The 19,721-nt window shown below is 48.8% G+C and overlaps 1 protein-coding gene across 1 annotated transcript; it reads right to left on the reverse strand.

Moving 5' to 3' along the window:
* Positions 1 to 6,822: 6,822 nt before the first annotated feature.
* LOC310670862 (uncharacterized protein) lies at positions 6,823 to 14,209 on the reverse strand. Its single transcript, XM_083426677.1, has 2 exons — positions 14,052 to 14,209; positions 6,823 to 7,856 (listed from the first exon to the last, which is right to left on the reverse strand). Exons 1-2 carry the CDS (start codon positions 14,149 to 14,151, stop codon positions 7,195 to 7,197), a joined length of 762 nt encoding a protein of 253 aa, XP_083282803.1. The 5' UTR covers positions 14,152 to 14,209; the 3' UTR covers positions 6,823 to 7,194.
* Positions 14,210 to 19,721: the final 5,512 nt, after the last annotated feature.

The following is a 19,721-nucleotide window of genomic DNA, read 5'->3' on the forward strand; positions in this document are numbered from 1 at the left end:
TAACACAACAATAATTGACTTCCCTTCAATTCGGTTTCGGATTATGTTACAAAAGGTTTTCTATCTGCAGTTTTGTTTTCTTAAAACTCTTTACGTCGCAGGCGTTATATCGAGCCTACTGTGATTTTAAATTTTTTTACATCTGTTTCAATATATGTCATAAATTTATTCCATTCATTATTAAACTTTGTACCTTTTTGGTTTCTTATTTTCTGTGTCATTTTTGCCAATTCTATATATTCAAATAGTTTAGATTGCCAATCATTTATAGTTGGGATTTTTGATGTCTTCCAGTTTTGTGCTATTAGTGTTCTAGCAGCCACTGTTGCATATTGGAAAAGTGTTTGGTCTTCCTTTTTAATTTCTTCTCCAATTATCCCCAGAAGGAAGGCCTCGGGTTTTTTTTTAATTACCTCACCAGACCACCACATGTGATAAAAATTGCCTTCCTTAATCTTACATTTCCAGCATGATTTGTCTCTGGTTTTGTACATTTTTTCTAATTTTACAGGCGTGATGTACCACCTGTACATCATTTTTTCCATGCTCTCTCTAAGTGTTGTACATGCGGAGAATTTCATGCCTTTATTCCAAAGTTTCTTCCACTTACCAAACTCTATGTTGTATCCAAAGTCTATCGCCCATTTCACCATTACTTCTTTTATTTCTTCATCTTTGGTATCCCATTCTAGCAACTGGCTGTACATTTTTGATAGGAGTTTTGATTTGTTTCCCAATATTTCTACCTGGAATCTGGATTTTTTTCCGCTCATCCCAATCTTTTTGTCTTTGGTCCACAAAGCGTTGATTTGGTGAAATTGGATCCAGCCTGTTAGTTTATTCTTTATCTCTTCATATGGCCTAATCTTCCATCCATTTTCTGTTTTTACTAACAAATCTTCATAAGTCCATCTTTCTCCTTCAGTATTTATTTTTGTTGTTGTTAAGATGTCGATTGGTGATAACCACCAAGGGGTGTTTCTTTCCAGTAATTTTTTGTTTCTCTCCCATACTTCCAACAGTGGCCCTCTAATAATATGATTAGAAAATCCTTTGTGGGCCTTTTCCTTATTACGCCACAAATATGCGTGCCAACCAAATCTTATATTGAAACCTTCTAAATCGAACAGGTCTGTGTTTTTAATAACAATCCAATCTTTAACCCAGCAAAGGCACGAGGCGGTGAGGGCCCTTCAGGTTCAAACCCCTTCCCCGGGTCAGCCGGCCCTGGAGGTGGGGACTCCTGTGCAGGCTGGGATTCCTCAGGTTCAGCCTCTGAATCAGATTCCCAGGCCATCACACCGCCAATCAAAAGGTGGGGCCTCAAAATGTCCAGAAATTTTGCGTCCAGCTCTCCCCATTGTAGTCATCCCCCTTCCATGCATGTACTCCCTTGTTAGCAGCACTTGTTTGCAGTTGAGAGAGCCCAACACCTAAGCAGTGAGAGGAGGAAACTCTGTTGACATTTCCGTTCCACCTTAAGGAACAGACATGGGATTGTTACGTGTCACATGTCTGTTTACATTTCAGCACAGTATGCTGGGAACTTGTGTGTATAGCTTTTGCTTTTCTTGTTCTCTCTGAGATGACATGAGAGATAGACAACATGTTTCTTTGTCCTGATTTATGATTACTAAATCTCTAGTTGTAGTATGCTTTCAAAAGCCTCACGCCTATTCTGTGTGCGCAGTTCTATCTGCTGATAGTGTGTCCTGGCTTTTAAGCTTTTAAGCCCAGGTTGCTGATGGAAGGAGATGGCACAGCTGGGGCTTGCAAGCTGGCCTCCCAGCCCTCTGCGTGTCAACAAGCTCCTCCTCCTCCTCTGTGGGACAGGGAAGTCGGAAGAGCCGCTGAAGGGCAGGAACGGAGCTGAGGGCAAGGGCTGCGGCAAAGGCCTGGTGAGCTGCAGGTTGGGCCACCCCAATCTAACTCATCAGATGCATGCCATGATGCTGAAATGAACGGTAGTCCATAAAAACTTATACCATCATAAATTTGCTACTATATAGATTTGCTATTTTGTGGAGTGAAAACACTAGAGACAATATATCATATAATTTTGGACTGTCCTCTGTCTGACATTCTTTAGAGAGAGACCTACTGGAGACCCATTTGAAGCTTAAAGTATCTACTTCAGGCATCCCCAAACTCAGCCCTCCAGATGTTTTGGTACTACAATTCCCATCATCCCTGACCACTGGTCCTGTTAGCTAGGGATGAGCTAGGGAGTTGTAGTCCCAAAGCATCTGGAGGGCCAAGTTTGGGGATACCTGAGCTACTTGCAATGAATTTGTAATTCATCATTATGTAAAGATTTCATATGTGTCAGGGGTTCAGGAGCAGAGGCACAGGATAAGGAGGAAATGGAGAGTGAAGGGGAGGAGTCCGAAGGAAATGTCAGCGATGACAGCGATCTGAGGTCTCTGAGTCTTTCCAGTGAATCGGACGATTCACAGAAAGGAGCTCCCATGGTCAGGGCAAGGGGAGTGCCCAGGGGAACACCTCGGGAAGAAGGGGGCAGAGGGGACTCAGAGAGTAGCAGTTGGAAATCCGGGCCCACGTCCCCCCCAGAGTGCAGTAGGGGGGAGGAGTCCCAGGCATCGGGATCAGGTGGCGCGCTGCCAGCGGGAGAACATGAGGCAGGATTGACCACACCTCCGTCGGGGAGTGAGGAAACGGTCATCAGGAAAGTTAAACGCGCGCGCGCGCCAAGTTCAAATGTACAGGAGGGAGGCACAGTTGGCAGCCCGGGAAGAGAGCCGGGTCCTAAAGCCCGCCGAAGAGAGCGGGAGGAGTCAGGGGGGTCATCGTCAGCCTCAGAAGAATCCAGGGAGACAGGGGCCCCGGAGGGCAGCAGGACCCAGAGGAGAAAGAAGAGGTGGAGTAAAGCTAGAGTCTTAAACTGGTGTACAGGGGGCGGAGACTCAGATGGAGCTTCGCCGGTCTAAAGTCTAGACGTAGAGCTGGAGCGCTGCGGCGTGGAAATGGAAACTGTACTTCAATAAAGACTTTTGTACATAAATACCAGCCAGCGTTGGTCCTCTGTGAGCTGGGACCAGGAGCCAGCCCTGACAATATGCATATTGCAACATTAATAATAAATAAATTATTCAAAAAAGAATTTGCAATCCAATATCTGTTGAGGAATGGTATACGTACTTGAAACCATGGAGATGGTTTCAGGATATTTAGCAGAGATTTTAAAAATTAAATTGTTTTAATTAAATGTTTAAATGGATGGTTTCCCCTCTGTGTCTTTTATGATTTTATTGTCATGCAAAAAATATATATTTTTTGCTTTTAATTTTTAAATTATTTATACCCCACCCATCTGGCTGGGTTTTCCGAGCCACTCTGGGTGGCTTCCAGCAAAATATTAAAATGCAATAATTGCTGAATAGAATAAAGGCTAAATAGATGAGGCTAAATATATTACATTGTTGGTTTCATCATTTTCTTTCTGCAGCAGAGTTCCTTTTACAGAAAATATTTCCTGCATCTCTTAATTCTTTACAGCAGCAGCAACATTCCAGCTATCTCTGGAATAAACACCATTTGTTTGTGTTTTTCTCTCTCTCTCTTTTTGTTGTTTCTCAGAGTCTTTATTATTTACACAACTTTACGCTGGTCATTAATATAAAAAGGTAAAGGTACCCCTGCCCATACGGGCCAGTCTTGCCAGACTCTAGGGTTGTGCGCCCATCTCACTCAAGAGGCCGGGGGCCAGCGCTGTCCGGAGACACTTCCGGGTCACGTGGCCAGTGTGACAAGCTGCATCTGGCGAGCCAGCGCAGCACACGGAACGCCGTTTACCTTCCCGCTGGTAAGCGGCCCCTATTTATCTACTTGCACCCGGGGGTGCTTTCGAACTGCTAGGTTGGCAGGCGCTTGGACCGAACAACGGGAGCGCACCCCGCCGCAGGGATTCGAGCCGCCGACCTTTCGATCGGCAAGCCCTAGGCGCTGAGGCTTTTACCCACAGCGCCACCCGCATCCCCGGTCATTAACATAGAAACAAACAAAAGAAACATAATAATTGTCTCTTTTTAGCCATGCAGCCAGAGACCTAATGCTGACCCATTCACATACTCATTTACACTGACCCAGACTGAGTTGATCGCATGCCCTGAGAAGGACACCTCTTGCTGGGGAAATTTTCTGTTGCCTAGCAACTTGCTCAAGGCCATAGAATCATAGAGTTGGAAGGGACCCAAGGGAAGGGACCTCAACTAAAGCATCCATGGCATATGACCATCCAATCTTTGCTTTAAAAACTCCATGGAAGGGGAGTCCACCACCTCCCGAGGGAGTCTGTTCCACTTTCAAACAGCTCTTACTGTCAGAAAGTTCTTCCTGATGTGTAGTAGGCATCTCCTTTATTGTAAGTTGAAGCCATCGGTTCGGGTTCTATCCAGCTTGAACAGAACCCCGTCGTTCCTCAAATGGAAGTAAGCCTGCTCTTCATTTGAGCTGATGGCCTATGAGAGGACCAGGGAGAAGACCATGCCCCACGATATAGTATGCCCCACGGAGAACCTGAAGGTCCATAAATAGTAACACCCTAGAGGTCCCGGGCCCTAAGGAAGTCAGATTAGCCTCAGCCAGAGCCAGGGCCTTTTCATGCGTGACCGCCGAAAACCGGAAGTAACCCATTCTGGTACTTCTTGGTTTTGGCAGGTCCATAACCCGAAAAAACACAACCTGAAGTGTCTGTAACCCGAGGTATTACTGTACACACATGTACTTGTCCATGTGGAGATGTCAGTATTGTATCTGTAGCTCAATTGCTGCTGGCTTGCACTCTTAAGGATTTGAGGAGCGACGTTATTACCCCTCTGCTACTATCCATCCCAGCTCAGCTGTGTCCTTTCTTCTTCTAGATGAAAATGAAGATAAACAGCAGACAGGAAAAACTGCAGAATATTTAAGCAGGGGCAACTAGAATATGTTCTGTTATCTGATTCTCTTTCTAACATTGCACAATTTATTTATTTTTAATCAAAAGAAATCCTATTGCTTGCTTCCCATGTTTTATCTGCGGCCAGAGGATCGTGTATTAATTCTGGCCTTTGTATTGATGTCAATGCGGGTGGCGCTGTGGGTTAAACCACAGAGCCTAAGACTTGCCGATCAGAAGGTCGGCGGTTCAAATCCCCGCGACGGGGTGAGCTCCCGTTGCTCAGACCCTGCTCCTGCCAACCTAGCAGTTTGAAAGCACGTCAAAGTGCAAGTAGATAAATAGGTACTGCTCTGGCGGGAAGGTAAACGGCGTTTCCGTGTGCTGCTCTGGTTTGCCAGAAGCGGCTTAGTCATGCTGGCCATATGACCCGGAAGCTGTACGCCGGCCTCCTCGGCCAATAAAGCGAGATGAGCGCCGCAACCCCAGAGTCGGCCACGACTGGACCTAATGGTCAGGGGTCCCTTTACCTTTTACAACTTCCCTATTTTGCATAGCTACGGCAAGCATTTGGCTGTCTCCTCAGCGCTTTGTGTTTTAGTCTATAGCTTTGGCTAGTGGCTGATGCAAATTCAGAAGGAAGGGGTGAGGGGAAGACTCCCGAGGGGAAGGGCAAAGGCAGTGAGGAGGAGGAGGAGGACCCCAAGGAGACAGAGATGCAGGAAGACATGGGCAAGCAAGTAAATAAAGGGAAGGGGTGGGAAGATGCCCACCATGGCCCCTCGAACATTCCTCAAGTCTCCCCACGGAGCCTCAACTCATCAGTTGAAAACCATTGGGCTAGAACAATTAAAATTTGAACTTGACAAAACTCAAAGTGTTCTGCCCAACATCAACATGGGGGGGAAAGCCCAGGCCTGTTCCCAAAACACTTGGGCACCTGAGACAATGCACAAAATGGCACCCACCAAGGAAGAAGGGGTGAGTGAAGATCTACATCAGGAACAAAGGGGGAGGGGAATAAAGATAATCCATATTGGGATCTGCTTCTCCTATAGATCCTGCCACCCACTTGGTTGGACCGGTTCTGGGGGCATCACTCTGGATACACCTTGTAGAGAAGAGGGGATGCTCAGTGAAGAAGAAGAGGAGGAGGAGGAGGAGTTTGGATTTGATATCCCGCCTTTCACTCCCTTTAAGGAGTCTCAAAGCGGCTAACATTCTCCTTTCCCTTCCTCCCCCACAACAAACACTCTGTGAGGTGAGTGGGGCTGAGAGACTTCAAAGAAGTGTGACTGGCCCAAGGCCACCCAGCAGCTGCAGGTGGAGGAGCGGGGAAGCGAACCCGGTTCACCAGATTACGAGTCTACCGCTCTTAACCACACCACCACACTGGCTCTCAGTGAAGTCCCTCCTCCGCCCTTCCTGGCCCTGAACAACAGTCCTGCAGTGCTTTCCTGCTGAGTAGGTTCTGTCACCAAGCACTTGAGGGTCACTGACAGCCCCAGAAAAAATGGTGGGAAATGGAGTGAACAAAACATGGTCAGATGTGGGGGTCCAGGAGCAGCACCCCTTATGCCCCCAGCCAATCCCTTTGCATTTATGCAGAGGCTAAAACCATCTCCCTCCCACTCGCACCTTCTCCCCCCAAAAGAGAGGAAATCCCTGGCCTCTTGTGGACTTGGAACTCCCAAGACCGTGAAACCCAAGGCAACCTAAGCCCAGGGGGATACCAAATTAATGAGACTGACAATCACACACACTCCAATCAAACTGTGATACTTTGTTTGAATAAATGGAAGGCAGGAAGGAAGAAAAGAGGTCAAACAGATTACGAGATAAAGTGAGGTACTGTAGCTCTTAAAAATTGTCTACTCATGGTCTATTGACTTAATATAGCATTCAAAGCTCATTGATGAGTAGCACAGGGGATGGTCAGTGTTCCTGTGGTATGGAAAATGCAGCCAATGAGTTTTAAAATACCGAATTATTTTTTAGTACAGAAATCTTTTCACTCAGCTGGAAAATCGTATTATAAAAATGGTATTCAAAGGGTTACGTAAAGTTCAGGTAGTGAGCACCTGTTGTATCTCAACAGTGATGCTGGTCGAAAGGACAAGGTAGGTCCATCGTTTGGGCAGTGAAAAGGGGGCATCAAAACTCAGCTCACTCACCACCAAGACTCCAGATTCACACTCTCCCCTGAATTATCTAGCATTACCTCTTGTGCACTAGATTAATACATGTGCCTACAAATTTACATACAAACACCGGAACACCACACAAACTCCATACATTTAAACTTTATTTTCCCCTTTATGAGTTTGTAGATGTTTAGTAAGTCCTGACCCATCCCTGAAGCTCTTTCCACACTCCATACATTTAAATGGTTTCTCCCCTGTGTGAGTTTGTTGATGTCTTCTGCAATTTGCCCTATAAGTGAAGCTCTTTCCACATTCTATACATTTATATAGTTTTCCTCCTGTGTGGATTTGATGGTGAATATTAAGTGTTGAACCAGTACTGAAAGTCCTTCCATACTCCATACATTTAAATAGTTTCTCCCTTGCGTGAATTCGATGATGTCGAGTAAGGTGTCCGCTCCTATTAAAGCCCTTTCCACACTCCATACATTTAAATGGTTTTTCACCTGTGTGAGTTCGCTGATGTAAAGTAAGTGCGCTGTTCCTATTGAAGCTCTTTCCACACTCCATACATTTAAATGGCTTCTCCCCAGTGTGGGTTCTTTGGTGTGAAGTAAGGTGTTCCTTCCGGCTAAAACATTTCCCACATTCCATACATTCAAAAGGCTTCTCTCCTCTGTGAATCCGCTGATGTGCCCTCAGGTATGAATGATGACGGAAGCAAAATCCACATTCCACACATTTAAAAGGTTTCTCCTTTACTCCCAATGAAACTACAGGTGGTCCTCTAGAGTTCCGGCTGTCTTCTCCATCACCTGCATGGCAAGGGAAGGAAAATCTTGTTAGGCTTTCAAGGTAGAGGAAAAAGTTACCAAACACACAGGCCCATTTAGCACATCTCTTATTTTAACAGACTTTCCACCTCTTCCTGTCTGTGTTCCAAGTTTTTAGGAAAGGAAATTCTGTCAGATTATAACAACAACACTCGCTGGTGTGTTCAGAGGCTCCAATTCTTAGCGAAGCTCTTGCAGCGCTCCACACACTCAAATGGCTTGTCCCCTGTGTAAGTAAGGTTTGTAAACTGACAGAAGCACTTTCCACACTCCATGAATTCAAATGGTTTCTCCCCTGTTTGAGAAGGGGAGGGATGTCCAGAGATTAGCTATGCATTACGTCAGAGCTTTCCAAGATGAGTGTCACAGTTTGCTAGTAAACCCGAATTACTGTGTCGCAAAATGAGGCATGATTAAAAACTGTTTCACCAACATGAAAAGTTTGGAAAGCTCTGCGTTAGGTTAAAAACGGCTTTCTTTTATTCATATTTTGCAGTAGAAAACAACCAAGTATCTGAGGGTCACTTGAAGGCTGATAAACATGTATTTATGTATGTGTGTGTGTGTGTGTGTGTGTGTGTATGTGTATATATATATATATATATATATATATGTCAGGGAACTGCCATCGGAAGGACAGGAGGTGCAAAGGCTCACGGAGGTTGAAAGAGACGCGGCAGCTGAAGAGGGAACCAGTAGGGGGAGAGCAGGAACTTCAAGGGAAGGTGAGTCGGAGGGATGGCTCAGAGACGCTTCCAGCGAAAACAGCGGGGAGGTCTCAGGACCTCCTATAGGGACACCCATTCCTCGCCGGAAACTGTCACGCCGAGAGTCCAGAAGACGTGTTTCCGTTAAGGAGCTTTTATGTTGGAAACGATTCCGAAAGCAACCACTTTCGGATTCTGCTAGCGATTGATGCAGCCATGCTGGAGGGGCTCCGTCACAGGGAGAGGTTTGAAAACCTGATCAAACTCTGAGGGACTTGCATTTTACGCACAAGCAGCTCATCATCCCATCACAGCAATCCGAAAGTCACCGAAAGCCAGCTTGTGCAGGGAGAGGCATCATGAGCGACCCAGCCGGAACCGGAGGAGCAGGAGCAGCTGGAGGGGGTCCAAGCCTAGAAGAAAGGTACAGGGCGTTGGAGATCCAGCTTGCCATGCAAACGGCGAGGCTTGAGGAGAGGAGGGCTCAGGATGCAGAAAAGGGGAAGGAGAAAGCCACCCCACTCGCCAGAAAGGTGCCAGGATTGGTGCAGAAATTCGGGGGGGATCCCAGAAACTATCATGCCTTTAGAACAGAGATGCAATACGCTCTCAACCTGCAGTTTGATGACTTCCCCGACGAGGAATCACGAGTGGCTTTTGTAATTGGCCATCTCGAATCGGGGGCGAAGGACTGGGTTAGACCCCTGATGGCAGTGAATAATGAGATCCTAAAGGACACGAGGAAGTTTTTTCGTGCCATGGACCTGATGTTTTCCAGCGACATTGAGCAGGGAGTGGCGCGGAGGCAGTTAATGGCTTGCAAACAGGGGAGCCGATCTGTCCGTGAGTACTGGACTGAGTTTACTATGTTGATTCATAAATTGGGGTGGGACCTATCGGCGGAACCCATCCAGATGCTTTTCGAAGAGGGGCTTTCTTCGGCCCTTAAAGATGAACTTTCCCGGGGGCCCAGGGCGGAGTCTATGGACCAGCTGACCAAATCCGCGCTGGCCATAGGAGCGCGCCAGGAAGCGAGGGCTTTGGAAAGGCGGGAAGGGAAAGGAGAACGTTGGAGGGAGCTCCGCATTCCAGACATTCCAGAGCCACCTTTCCCGCCGGGAGAGCCGATGGAAGTTGGAACAGCGCGGGCGCGCGCAGTTTCAAATCCCAGTGAAGGGCGGAAGAAGGAGGGAAAGAGCGCCAAGAAATGTTATCTCTGCCAACAGCCAGGGCACTTTGCCAGAGTTTGCCCGCAAAGAAAGGAATGGCAAGGGATGGCAGGAGCTGTTGGGGAGAAGGAGGAGGAAAGCAAGGAGCAAGTAAAAGCCAACGCCTGGCTGCCACCGTTGGGGCACAGCAGCCAGGCCAAAGAGCAGTGAAAGTGCCCACGCCAGACCCTCCCAGACCTGCTTTAGTGATAGAGGTGTTGCTAGAGCTACCAAACGGACACCCACTACAGATCAAGGCACTTTTGGATTCAGGCAGCTCCTGTAATTTCATGAGTAAGGAGTTTGCAGCGGAGCACCAGATACAGACCATCCCTTTAAGTAACCCCTTGCAGGTGACCACGATTGACGGCAGAGAGCTGTTGGGAGGAGAAGTTAGCCAACAGACAGTCCCGATGATAATGAGGGTGGCAAGGCACACCGAACGGATAGCGTTTAATGTGGCCACCTTGGGAGGAGCTCCCATCATTTTGGGGATGAGCTGGCTGGCGCTACACGATCCGCTAGTGGGCTGGCATCAGAGGGTGGTCTCCTTTGGATCAGCGCATTGCCTGGAACACTGCAAGCAGGGGAAGGTCCCGGGAGGAGCCAGAGTCACCCTAGCCGGGATGGAAGTAATGGATAAAGGGAAGGTGCCCCCGCAATACGCAGATCTGAGCAACGTATTCAGCGAAAGGGAAGCAGACAAACTGCCGCCGCATAGACCCTTTGACTGTCAAATCAACCTACTCCCTGGGGCCCAACTCCCAGTGGGCAAGCTGTACGCCATGTCAGACAGGGAGATGCAGGAGTTGAGGGAGTTCATTGACAAAAACCTGAAGCGAGGTTTCATCAGAGAGTCCCGAGCGGTGGGGGGCAGCCCAGTGTTCTTTGTGGACAAAAAAGACACAGATAAGCCGAGACTTATAGTTGACTTCAGGGCCCTGAATGCAGTGTCGGAACCCCTGGCTTTTCCTATGCCCCGAATTGATGACATTTTGACCAGGGTGAGGAAGGGGAAGATTTTTACAAAACTGGACCTGCGGGGGGCGTACAATCTGATACGCATAAGGAAGGGGGATGAATGGAAGACCACCATGTTCACCCCTTTGGGAGCATTTGAATACCTCGTTATGCCCTTCGGTCTACAAGCAGGCTCGGCGTGCTTTCAAAGTTTTATGAACCACGTCTTGGGACCTTTGCTCTACAAGAATTGTGTGGCCTTTTTAGATGACGTGTTGGTGTATTCGGAAGATGAGGAGCAGCATGTGAGGGACGTGCGAGAAGTGTTGAGCAGGCTGCAAGCCAATCAGCTGTGGGTGAAACTGGAGAAGTGCCAGTTTCATACCAAGGAGGTGGAATTCCTGGGGTACCGCTTGTCAGACAAAGGATTGGCCATGGATCCAGGCAAGGTCCAAGCGGTACTGGAATGGAAGATACCGAAGACCAAGAAGGATGTGCAAAGATTCCTGGGGTTTGGGAACTTTTATCGGAAGTTCATCAAGAACTTTGCACACTTGACGGCGCCCATCACCGACTGCCTCAGCAGCAAGAAGAAATTTGTTTGGACGGCGGAGGCGGAGCGAGCATTTGAAGAACTGAAAAGGGCTTTCGCCTCGGAAGAACAACTTCTGCATGTGGACTTACGAAAACCCATGAGAGTGGAAACAGACGCGTCCGACCGGGCGATCGGGGCGGTACTTCTTCAACCGGGAAGGAATACGTCGGAGTGGAGACCGTGTGCCTTCTTCTCGAGGAAGCTGAATAAGTCCGAGCGGAACTACACGGTGTATGACAGGGAACTACTCGCCATTCACGAAGCGTTCCGGAGGTGGAGACATTTGTTAATTGGGGCACAACACAAGGTGCAAGTGTGCACCGACCACAAGAATTTGGAGTATTGGAGAACAGCTCGAGTGCTCAACCAACGACAAGTGAGATGGGCACAGGAATTCTCCAAATTCCACTTTGAAATTTGTTATGTGCCAGGCCCAGAAAACGTCAGGGCGGACGCTCTCTCACGCAAACCAGAGTATTTGGGGGGGGAGGGGGCAATCGAAGAGAGACATGTCATCCCTGAGGACCGCTGGGTGTGTGGGGCGGCGCTGGTGGGGCGACGAGAACTGGTAGAGGAAACGGAAAATGATGAGTATGCCCAGGATAAGCTCAGAGGTCTCAGGGGGGAGGGCGAGAGCCCCGAAGGTTTTGAGGAAAGAAATGGGGCATTGTATTACAAAGGGGCACTGTATATACCAGAAGGTGAATTGAGGGGAAGAGTACTCAAGCAGTTGCACGATAGCCCCACGGCGGGACATTTTGGGCAACACAAGACCATGTGGATGGTTATCAGGGAGTTTTGGTGGCCCAAGGTGAGGGAAGGAGTATGTAAGAGGGTGCGACCAATGTCAGAGAGCCAAAGGGGAAAGAAGGGCACCGGCAGGGTTATTAGAACCATTACCCACACCAGAACGGCCTTGGGAAGCGGTATCAATAGATTTTATGACGGATCTGCCGAAATCCAAGGGGAAAACAGCCATCATGGTAGTAGTAGACCTGTTAACTAAGATGTGCCACTTTGTAGCATGCTCACATGCAGTCACAGCGGAAGAAACAGCGAAGTTGTTTGTAGAACACATCTTTAGGTTGCACGGCGCCCCCTTGAGGGTGATCTCAGACCGCGGCAAACAATTTACTTCCAGGTTCTGGAGGAAGCTCATGAGCTTGCTGCACGTGGAAGTCAATTTTTCGACTGCCCGGCACCCTGAAACCAACGGGCAGGCGGAAAGAGCAAATGGCATCCTCCAACAATATCTGAGGTGCTATGTCAATGACAGAGAGAACGATTGGGTCGAAAAGTTGGCGCTGGCAGAATTTGCCTACAATAATGCGGAGAATGTGTCCACAGGGATGAGCCCCTTTTTGGCTAATTATGGGTGTCACCCCAGGGCATTTCCAGGGGATGGAGGCGAGAGATGGAGCGTCCCAGCGGCCGAACATTTTGTAGAAGAGATGGAAGCGATCCATCAGCAGCTCCAGCTCAACTTAGAAAGGGCCAAGGCACAATATAAGAAGCAGGCAGACAAGAACAGAAGGGAAGGTGAAACCATAAGGGTGGGGGATCAGGTGTGGCTGTCAACCCAAGGGTTGCCGTTCAAAGGGGGTTGTAAAAAATTAAGACCCAAGAGATTGGGACCCTTTGAGGTCATTCAGCAGGTCAACCCAGTGGCTTTCAAACTCCGGTTACCCAACCACATGAAATTGCACCCAGTGTGCCACAGGTCGTTACTGTCACCATACTGGGGGGGACGTGAAGGGGAGCACACCAGGGGACCAGCCTTGGAAGAAAGGGAAAGCAGCAACCATGTAGCGGAAATCCTCGATTCCAGGTGGAAGGGAAATCAGGTGGAGTATTTGGTGGCGTGGGAAGGGGAACCGGAGTCAGAAAACACCTGGGTGACTGCAGGTGAGGTCAATGACGAGGTTTTAACAGAAACGTTCCACCTACGATTCCCGAGGAAACCACAGCCGGTAGCAAGGTTTAGGAGGGAGTATTTCGGCACCACCGACGAGGAAGAGGAACTGGAAGGATTCGCGGAGTCGGAGTTAGAAGAGGGAATGGACTCCGATGACGAGGAGTACCGAGAGACCAGGGACAGCAACAAGTGGAGGGAAGTGTTCAAAACTTCGGACGATGAGGAAGGTTCTTTCAGGGGTTTTACCTCTTCACAACCCGTAGGGGAGGAGACGGGAGGGGGTGAAGGGGGCCCTGGAGGGGAGGTGGATGTCAGGGAACTGCCATCGGAAGGACAGGAGGTGCAAAGGCTCACGGAGGTTGAAAGAGACGCGGCAGCTGAAGAGGGAACCAGTAGGGGGAGAGCAGGAACTTCAAGGGAAGGTGAGTCGGAGGGATGGCTCAGAGACGCTTCCAGCGAAAACAGCGGGGAGGTCTCAGGACCTCCTATAGGGACACCCATTCCTCGCCGGAAACTGTCACGCCGAGAGTCCAGAAGACGTGTTTCCGTTAAGGAGCTTTTATGTTGGAAACGATTCCGAAAGCAACCACTTTCGGATTCTGCTAGCGATTGACGCAGCCATGCTGGAGGGGCTCCGTCACAGGGAGAGGTTTGAAAACCTGATCAAACTCTGAGGGACTTGCATTTTACGCACAAGCAGCTCATCATCCCATCACAATATATATATATATATATATCCTCTCTGTCCTTTCCACTTGCCAGGGAGTTTTGCTTCTCGCTCCTGGTACTCACCAGATCTCTCTGAGGGTCCTGGGAGAGACCAGTCAGAGGTTTTGGGGAGGGATGCAGGAGACAGACGGACCAGGTCAACCGTCCACCTTCCTCCTTCCATCCTCGCTAGGTTTGTAGAGTCAGCCTCTCAAATCCTTCCGGAGGAGCTCAGATGCTGAAACAAGCTTTAGATTCCTGGGAGGGAGGAAAAAAGGAGTCTCAGAGCTCTTGCAAGGATTTTGCAATTTCCAGCTTCATCATTTTGATGTACACATCCTCCCTCCCCCCCCCACGGGGGCTACAGCTGGCTTATAGCAATAATTCCCTTTCATTCCACTGATCTGTTGAAGAGGCTGTGCATGGTCCCTTCCCTCGCACATTCATCCGGTGCTATACCAGCTGCACTGGCTCCCGGTGGAGTACAGGATCAGGTTTAAGGTGCTGGTTTTAACCTTCAAAGCCCTATACGGCCTAGGACCCTCGTACCTACGGGACCGCCTCTCCTGGTATGCCCCACAGAGAAACTTACGGTCTTCAAATAAAAACATCTTGAAGGTCCCAGGCCACAGAGAGGTTAGGCTGGCCTCAACTAGAGCCAGGGCTTTTTCAGCTGCGGCCCCGATCTGGTGGAACGCTCTGTCACAAGAGACTAGGGCCCTGCGGGACCTGACATCTTTCCGCAAGGCCTGCAAGACAGAGCTGTTCCACCAGGCCTTTGGTCAGGGTGCAGCCTGACTCCCTCCTTTGGCAATCTTTACAAAACTTTAGTTTATGGTTGCCACCAATTTTGAATTTGATTTTAATTAATTTTTTATAATGTTTTTATAATGTTGCACTATTTTAGTGTTGTTAGCCGCCCTGAGCCCGGCTTCGGCTGGGGAGGGCGGGATATAAATAAAAAAAATTATTATTATTATTATTATTATTATTATTATTATTATTATTATTTTCCCTCCACAACAATCCTGCGAGGTAGGTTAAGATGGGAGGTTGCAATTGTCTCAAGGTGACCATGGGAGCTTTCTGGGGAAGCTGGGATTTGAACCTAATAGCTGAGGGCGTAACTATGTGCATTGGGCAGGTAGGGTAGGGGCAACGCAGAGCTCACACAATGATCCCTGATTATTGGAATCCGAATGCCAAGAACAAATGACCCCTTGAAATTCCCAGAGGGCACCAAAAACTACAACCTGGTTTTTGTCTTTTTTGTTGTGCTGGGGTTTCTGAGTGGCGTGGCCTGTTCAGAACTCCGCTTTTCTACTTTTTCCAGAGAAAGAAGCATTTCCTCCACAACACCACCTGTGTTATGTACTAAGCTTGGATCCTCTGGTCAGACCTCACCTGGAGTTCTGGGCACCACAGTTCAAGGAGGACACTGACAAACTGGAACGTGTCCAGAGGAGGGCAACCAAAATGGTCAAAGGCCTGGAAACGATGCCTTATGAGGAACGGCTAAGGGAGCTGGGCATGTTTAGCCTGGAGAAGAGGAGGTTAAGGGGGGATATGATAGCCATGTTCAAATATATAAAAGGATGTCACATAGAGGAGGGAGAAAGGTTGTTTTCTGCTGCTCCAGAGAAGCGGACACGGAGCAATGGATCCAAACTACAAGAAAGAAGATTCCACCTAAACATTAGGAAGAACTTCCTGACAGTAAGAGCTGTTCGACAGTGGAATTTGCTGCCAAGGAGTGTGGTGGAGTCTCCTTCTTTGGAGGTCTTTAAGCAGAGGCTTGACAACCATAGGTCAGGAGTGCTCTGATGGTGTTTCCTGCTTGGCAGGGGGTTGGACTCGATGGCCCTTGTGGTCTCTTCCAACTCTATGATTCTAGAACAATAGGCAGGTAGGATCCTAGAATGCAACAACTGATTGGCCTGCAGGAGAAGACCAATCAAGCTCCAGGAGGGAAGCAGAATCAGCCAATCAGACGGGACTCATTGTGTAAATAATGTATATAAAAGCCTGAGGTTTGGGGGAAATTCAGTCACTGTTTTACAAGCCACAATAAAGAGCATGAAATCACTACAGGACTCTGAGTATATTTCAACCACTAAACTTGGGGGCGGGTGGCAGGGACCAAAATGTTTTGGGCAGGCCTTGTCTGCATATTCCTCCTCTTTTTATGTGCAGGAGGTGAAATCTCTTGGGGATGCCTTTGCATGAGTGGGGGCCCGCCAGCCACTGCTTCCACAGTAAAAGAGGGGAACCTCCCTTCTGAACCCCACCACTCAAGGAAGGAGGAGTAGTGCCTGGCGTCCCAAACTGGACTCGCCCCTCTCTTGCAAAGCCCCCTCCCTCCTCTTTCTCTTTGCAGATTGACTCTGTCTCAACGGAAATCCTGATAGCAGCAGCAGCAGCAGTAGAAACCCAGGAAAAGTGCGGGGAGGGGTAATCTCAGCCCATGCGTGGGAGCCGGGAAGCGGGACCCTAACACCCCTCCCCCGGACGCCTACGTTGGAAGAGGACCCCCTACGCCGCACCACCTCCTTCCTTGAAACTTTGCATTAAATTCTGGAGAGGAAGTTTCTCTCACTTTCCCCAGCGCCCTCCCCCGCTCCCACGTCGCCAGGTCCGCATTAAAAACAGCTCACTTTCATTCTCCCCGTCCGGAACCTTTGCTTGGCTGCCGCTGCCCGACCCCCCCGACCCGTGCCTGGGCTTCTCATCTTGGACTCCCCCCCCCCCCTTGCAAAGCCCTCTCCCTTCCCTTTGCACTCTCCCCATTGACTTGAAGCATCAGCGACCCTGTGCAGTGGGAGGTTGCGCACCCCCTCCCTTAAAATGCACCCACCTCAGCCTTCCTTACAACGCCCTCGAGTCTATCTTATCTAGCTTTATGTTGTTTAGGTATCTCTCCGGTCCCACTCTCGCCCCTTTCAATGCGTGCAGAGATGGGCTCCGCTCCCAGGTTGGCCAAAAGGGACCCAGCAAGACGCCCAACAGGCGAGAGAGAAGCCGGCTGGTCCCAGAAGAGGGAGGTGCAAGAGAGGCGTGTGGTACAATGAGTGGAAACACCTGTTTTCTGCTCCTTCCGCAGACGCTCACCTAAAGCCGGTTCCTTTATTTTTGGGTTGTGTGCGTTGCAGTGGCGTAGCGTGGGTTGTCAGCACCCGGGGCAAGGCAAGTAATTTGCACCCCCCCCCACTGCACTGTCCCTCCCCCAGATAGTCCCTCGCTCTCTCTCCGCACCGCACCGCACGCCTGGCACCCTCCCCTCCACAGTGGGCGGCGACCCGGCGGCTCGGATCGGATTCGCACAGCCAGCACTGCAGTGAGAGAGAGTGAGTGAGCCAGGTAGGGGCAGAGAGCTGCGAGTGCGAGCGCTCCCCCCCAGATGTTGCGCCCGGTGCGGCCAGCCCCCCCTGCACCCCCCATGCTACGCCACTGGTGCGTTGGCTTATACTTATTTCTTCCTATCATAAAATCAAGACTCCGTTATGTGGCAAGGGAAACTCCTCTAAGTGCTCTACCAAAACAAAAACAAAAAAGGTTAGAACGATAAAAACAGCACTAAGAATGAATGGACCAGCAGCCTGCTCGGTAATCGCGAGGCAGGCAGTTCCGCAGCGTCAATGCTGCCACATGAAACGGCTGTGTTCTTAGAAATGTGGAAGGGCTGTTAGGTGGGGCAGCACAGATTCTCCCCACTGAAGTGGTCGTGTGGGGCACATGTGGGGTAAGCTGACAGGTCAACTGGTCCCCAGGTTGTTAAGGGATTTATACCCAAAGTCAAATTCGGCTGAACTTAACCATCCAGGGATAATTAAAGGGAATATGAATTTAAGAAATGCATAAAAGGTAAAGGTAAAGGGACCCCTGACCAATAGTCGTGACTGACTCTGGGGTTGCGGCGCTCATCTCGCTTTATTGGCCGAGGGAGACGGCATACAGCTTCTGGGTCATGTGGCCAGAATGACAAAGCTGCTTCTGGCGAGCCAGAGCAGCGCACAGAAACGCCGTTTACCTTCCCGCCGGAGTGGTACCTATTTATCTACTTGCACTTGACGTGCTTTCGAACTGCTAGGTTGGCAGGAGCTGGGCCCGAACGACGGGTGCTCACCCCGCTGCGGGGATTCGAACCGCCGACCATGCGATCGGCAAGTCCTAGGCTCTGTGGTTTAACCCACAGCGCCACCCGCGCTGTGCATAAGAAGTGATAAAATTGGTGGATCATCAGAGGTGCTGATGGAAGTCAAAAAAAAAAAAAAAAAAAAGATTGAATAAGTGGTGAAGTTTTGTGGTATGTATTATAAATTATATTTATACTTACGCACCACTTAATGTTAAAATTAATAAAAATTATTATATAAAAAAAGAACTTAACCATCCAGGGGTCCTTTACCTTTTTAAGGACTCAGACACAAATAAGACATTTGCTTGGCATGTCCCTGCCTACAAAAGTTCCCTGATTGATGTATGATAGTATTATAGAGTTGGAAAGAACCACAAGGGTCATCTAGTCCAACCCCCTGCAATGCAAAAAAATAATAATTCTCCAATGTGGAGCTACCCAAGGGCACCAAGTGGACTTCATGGCCAAGTGGGGATTTGAGCCTGGATCTCCCAGGTCTTAGTTCAACATACTAGCCAGTACACCATACTGCAGTAGGTTTAAGTGTGAGCAGTAGGGCACCTTGTGGTATTTGACAGCTTTTGTGGCATTCATACACTATTATACTATCATACACTTATCATACACCTGAAGGAGCATCTCCACCCCCATCGTTTTGCCCGGACACTGATATCCAGCGCCGAGGGCCTTCTGGCAGTTCCCTCATTGCGAGAAGCAAAGCTACAGGGAACCAGGCAGAGGGCCTTCTCGGTAGTGGCGCCCGCCCTGTGGAACGCCCTCCCAGCAGATGTCAAAGCGATAAACAACAGCCAGATGGGCGGGATAAAAATAATAAATTATTATTATTATTATTATTATTATTATTATTATTATTGAATTGGCGAGGTTGAGATCTGCATCGGTGAGATGATAATTACAAGAGGAAACCAACTGAGCCAGTTAAACCAGTCTTTGTAAAAAAATTGGCCTTAAGAAAAGAGATTCGTTGTCATAGTTAGACTGACACTTCCAATTCTCCCTTTCCCTTCTATTTCTGCCCTTTGCGCCTTTTCCAATTGCATTCTGAGACTTTCTTGATATCAGCATGCTCAGTTCTAAGCATCTGCGCTCATCAAATCTTTATTAGCAGCTCTTAGCTCAAACATGATCACTCAGTCCATGTGGGGTTCCTCTTAAGGTTTCGTTATTGCTAGTCAGCTTGCCACCCTTAACTCCTTTACCTTGTGCTGTTTTTTTGGGCTACTTGGGAACTTTGCCTTGCCCACCTGTCAACTTTGTCCCCAGAGGCAAACCCAATAAAGATCTGGTCCATGGAGCCAAAAATGTTCTCCACCCTCGCTCCAGAGGACCACACTAATTCAGCTTAGCTGGGAAGAGCCAATCAGGATGGGTCTGGGAAAGCTAATAGAGACTTCTACATGCCTCAAGAAATCGGGCTGGGGGGTCTAGCATAGAAGCATAAATTCCATACTTTTCTAAACCATACCAAGGTTGAATTCACTGATAAGCTATCTGATCAACACACAAATACATTATATTTCTTCTTAAAGCAATAGCATTTGTCCAGCCCCCTTATCCAACTTGTCTTTCAAGCTATAAGCTTCTGGATGGCAGACACC

Source organism: Podarcis tiliguerta, assembly GCF_965153285.1.
Source record: "Podarcis tiliguerta genome assembly, chromosome: 2".
In the NCBI taxonomy this organism is placed as follows: Eukaryota; Metazoa; Chordata; class Lepidosauria; order Squamata; family Lacertidae; genus Podarcis; species Podarcis tiliguerta.